General features: G+C 45.8%; 1 protein-coding gene across 1 annotated transcript; it reads left to right on the top strand.

Annotated features, from left to right (window-relative positions):
- Nucleotides 1-1,786: 1,786 nt before the first annotated feature.
- Nucleotides 1,787-4,156, top strand: LOC311241013 (actin, cytoplasmic 1-like). Its single transcript, XM_084329668.1, has 5 exons — nt 1,787-1,912; nt 2,200-2,439; nt 2,934-3,372; nt 3,488-3,669; nt 3,825-4,156. Exons 1-5 carry the CDS (start codon nt 1,790-1,792, stop codon nt 3,966-3,968), a joined length of 1,128 nt encoding a protein of 375 aa, XP_084185794.1. The 5' UTR covers nt 1,787-1,789; the 3' UTR covers nt 3,969-4,156.
- The last annotated feature ends 305 nt before the right edge of the window (nt 4,157-4,461 follow it).

The raw sequence follows: 4,461 nt of genomic DNA, 5'->3' as shown, positions 1-4,461 counted from the left end.
TCAAGTAATCAAATGAAGCAAGGAGATAAGGCTCTGAAGACTTACGTTGGTTTATTTGAACAAAAAAAGGTTTACATCCATGGAGGACTCAGTTTGGCAGAGTGTAATCCAGGTACATGTACACAGGTTTGCCAGAGCGAAAGCAAAGACAAAAGCTAAGTGTATTAGTTTATAAACACACGGAATAGAGATGTATCATTGGTTCATTTCGTTTTTGGGAGGATCGTTCTGATTGGGTCAAGTTTTATATGGTCATCCGGAAGACGGAAGACAGGTTTCTGAAGTGACATGAATCGTGAAGCTCTCCCAGGAACATGCTGACCTTGGATGTTGCAACCTTGCAGGATTTTCTGATTATAATGAATGGCCGCAGTGTTTTGTATCAAGAGTCTTATAGCAAGCATAAGCATGACTTCATGGGGAGAACTTATGAAATTACACTCACAGAGTGCAGAAAGGATGACAAGAGGAGCAGAGAAGAAGGAGACAGAGACGATCGTAATTCAGTTTGAAGATGAGAAGAAGAAGAAGATTGGTTGTCGAGCTGGTGATTGATACATTAGATTTATCACAGGAGAGATGAACCGGATTGGGGAAAGTTAAGAGTGCGGAAAGGATGAAGAGAGGAGCAGAGAAGAAGGAGACAGAGACGATAGTAATTCAGTTTGAAGATGAGAAGAAGAGGAAGAAGATTGTAGGCTGGATTGTACAGTTGGGCGGCGGTGCGCCGAGGGGTGTCTAGACTGCCGGAGATTCACAAGAAGAAGAACATGAGCGATCAGATTGGATTTTTTGATTGTGATTGATACATTGGATTTCTCACGGGGAAACCCAGGGAGAAGATGTAATGGGAAAGTTAAGAGTGAGGAAAGGATGACAAGAGGAGCAGATAAGAAGGAGACAGAGACGATAGTAATTCAGTTTGAAGATGAGAAGAAGATTGTAAACTAGATTATAGTTAGGCAGCAATACGCCGAAGGGTGTCTAGACTGCCGGAAATTCACAAGAAGAAGAAGATCTCATTGTGCATCTTGAGACATCCTACAACACATAGACTGAAACCTGCATTTCTCAACCAAGGTGCCTTGTCTACCGTTTTGCTGTGGAAAGGTGAGTGTCCACAACGGCTAGCTAGCTGTTCTACTTGAATACTGAATGTTAATATTGAATCAGACAATATTGAATACTGAATGTTAATATCAGACCATATTTAATACTGAATCTTAATTCAGGTTGACAGTTGACATCATTTGACAGTTGACAGGGGGCTGGAAAGTTGATTTAAAGGGGACATGCATTATAAATGCCTTTTTTCTGTGTTTAGCATGGTTTTATAGTAATACAGGTTAGTATCAATGGGTCTGTGTCTCTAATTACCATATTGACTCATCAGTCTAGTCTCGAGTTCACGAGATCTTCCCTCACTCAACTAAACGGTTCTGATTTGACGGTTTCTGTGACGTCGACATAGCATTGATCTGCAGTAACGCCCCCTCTATGGTTGTAGTGCAGTGTAACCCGACACTTCCTCAAACAGGTTTTCACAGACAGAGAACGAGCGGGAGGGAGAGAGAGAGAGAGAGAGAGAGAGAGAGAGAGAGAGAGAGAGAGAGAGAGAGAGAGAGAGAGAGAGAGAGAGAGAGAGGGACGGCGGGAGGGACTGCAGTTGTCGGCAACAGGAAGTGAGAACTTGCTGCGTCATAGGGCCGCTGTTCGGATGTGGATTTGACTCTTCACGCCACATAAAAGAAGTAGCTGTAACTGTTGTCGTACTTTTTGCAGTTCAGCCATGGAAGATGAATTCGCCTCACTGGTTGTTGACAACGGATCCGGTATGTGCAAAGCCGGATTTGCCGGAGACGACGCGCCTCGTGCTGTCTTCCCCTCCATCGTCGGTCGCCCCAGACATCAGGTGAGAAAACCAGGGCCGTTGCCGATGTTAGCTTCAACAAAAGGTGCATGCTTGTATTGGCACATCAGGTAGTTGGAAGAGTGAACTAGCTACATCTTAAAACCGTGGTATTATGCTAATTACTTGACAATGCTTTCCACCACTGTCGAGCTAATTGTTATTTGGGACATAATGACATACTGGATTTCACTTTTCAGTGACTTTAAATGATGGGTCATCTTGGCTAAATGGTGGTATACGGCTATATAAACATAAAATCTAACCATACCACTATTTTCTTTGCCCAGGGAGTGATGGTCGGTATGGGTCAGAAGGACAGCTATGTCGGTGACGAGGCCCAGAGCAAGATGGGTATCCTCACCCTCAAGTACCCCATTGAGCACGGTATTGTCACCAACTGGGACGACATGGAGAAGATCTGGCATCACACCTTCTACAACGAGCTGAGAGTCGCCCCCGAGGAGCATCCCGTCCTGCTCACAGAGGCCCCCCTTAACCCCAAAGCCAACAGGGAGAAGATGACCCAGGTATAAACCCACTACACGCATGTTCATTATGGCTGATGTTTAAAGTTTCGTATCCATTTTTATTGTCATATTATCTTTTGTTAGATGTTAGTTCAGAACTATAGGCCATTTCCTTCTTGGTTTTTCCTTTTCCTCCATTCTTACTTCTCCCCCCCCCCCCCTCTTCTCCAGGACCCCCTCCTATAAGATGATCTATCTGTCTTTCTCTGGAAACTACAGGTTTTCTATTGACTGTGTGCTGCTTTTCTCTGCACTTGTGGTCTTAAAGAATGATGCTAGTTCAACCAGTAGACCCACACCATAGTGTAATGAGAGCTCAAGTTACTTGATAATCTTAACATGCACAACTTATGTGTGAGGAATGTATTGCTGCACCTTTTCTCAAACTAACCTCCTAAGATGCACACTACTGCATGTATTGAGTGCAGTGCCCACAGCTAAAGCCTTGCTTATTGCCACACCCAATATTCACTTTTCTCATGTCTTTCCAACAGATCATGTTCGAGACCTTCAACACCCCTGCCATGTATGTTGCCATCCAGGCCGTGCTCTCCCTGTACGCCTCCGGTCGTACCACCGGTATCGTCATGGACTCCGGTGATGGTGTGACCCACACAGTGCCCATCTATGAGGGTTATGCCCTGCCCCACACCATCCTGCGTCTGAACTTGGCCGGCCGTGACCTCACAGACTACCTCATGACGATCCTCACAGAGCGTGGCTACTCCTTCACCACCACAGCCGAGAGGCAAATCGTGCGTGACATCAAGGAGAAGCTGTGCTATGTCCCCCTGGACTTCGAGCAGGAGATGGGCACCGCTGCCTCCTCTTCCTCCCTGGAGAAGAGCTACGAGCTGCCCGACGGACAGGTCATCACCATTGGCGATGAGAGGTTCCGTTGCCCAGAGGCTCTCTTCCAGCCTTCCTTCCTCGGTGAGTAGTCGGATCACTGCTTTCCCAAAAAACGGCCTAGATGAGACCTCTTGCCTATAGTGCTAGCATCCGTTATTGCCACTTCACTGATGGCCGTTGTGCCTCTTCTCTCCAGGTATGGAGTCCTGCGGTATCCATGAGACCACCTACAACAGCATCATGAAGTGCGACATCGACATCCGTAAGGACCTGTATGCCAACACCGTGCTGTCTGGAGGTACCACCATGTACCCCGGCATTGCCGACAGGATGCAGAAGGAAATCACATCCCTGGCCCCATCCACCATGAAGATCAAGGTGAGATGACTAGGCCAAACGCACTACTATAGCCTCCGATCATTATGCTCAAGTAGGCAATTGTTTCATAGGGATTTCCCTATGCTGCCTTGTTGAAGACAAGTAGCAACTAGCTGGTACGCTCATCTAACGGATTCTCTCTGTCTTCTCTACAGATCATTGCCCCACCAGAGCGCAAGTACTCTGTCTGGATCGGAGGCTCCATCCTGGCCTCTCTGTCCACCTTCCAGCAGATGTGGATCAGCAAGCAGGAGTATGATGATTTTGGCCCAAAAATCGTCCACCGCAAATGCTTCTAAACAGACAGTTTCCTCCCCCGACCAAATGCCCAACAACGACTTCAGCTCTGCGCAAAACAACCACACACCACACATTCTTATACACACTCAGGTGCAGAGCCTAGACGACCAACTCATTGGCATGGCTTCAGTTATTTTTGGCACTTGACTCAGGATTTAAAAACTGGAACGGTGAAGGTGACGGTAATGTTTTTTTTTGCTAAGTAAAAAAGCACCCAAGTTTCTACAGTCGCATCTGAGGACTTAAAAAAGAAAAAGAAAATGTACACTTGTTTTTTTTTCTTTGAGTCATTCCAAATGTTTGGTAACTGCATTGTTCAGACACGTATTCGCCTCTGTGAAGGCTGCCCAGTGGTTGGAGCATACTTAAACATGGTTGTAGTATTGCTTGTATGTCTGGGTTTTTTGTACTTTCAGCCTTAAAAATATCTTGGTCCTGTTAATTTTTTTTTTGGTTTTTGTTATGCGCACGATTTTGGAGGACAATTTTTTT

This window comes from Notolepis coatsorum, assembly GCF_963971535.1.
Source record: "Notolepis coatsorum genome assembly, chromosome: 14".
NCBI lineage: Eukaryota > Metazoa > Chordata > Actinopteri > Aulopiformes > Paralepididae > Notolepis > Notolepis coatsorum.
Note: the sequence above shows the minus strand (reverse complement) of the source record. Positions and strands in the feature narration are given on the sequence as shown.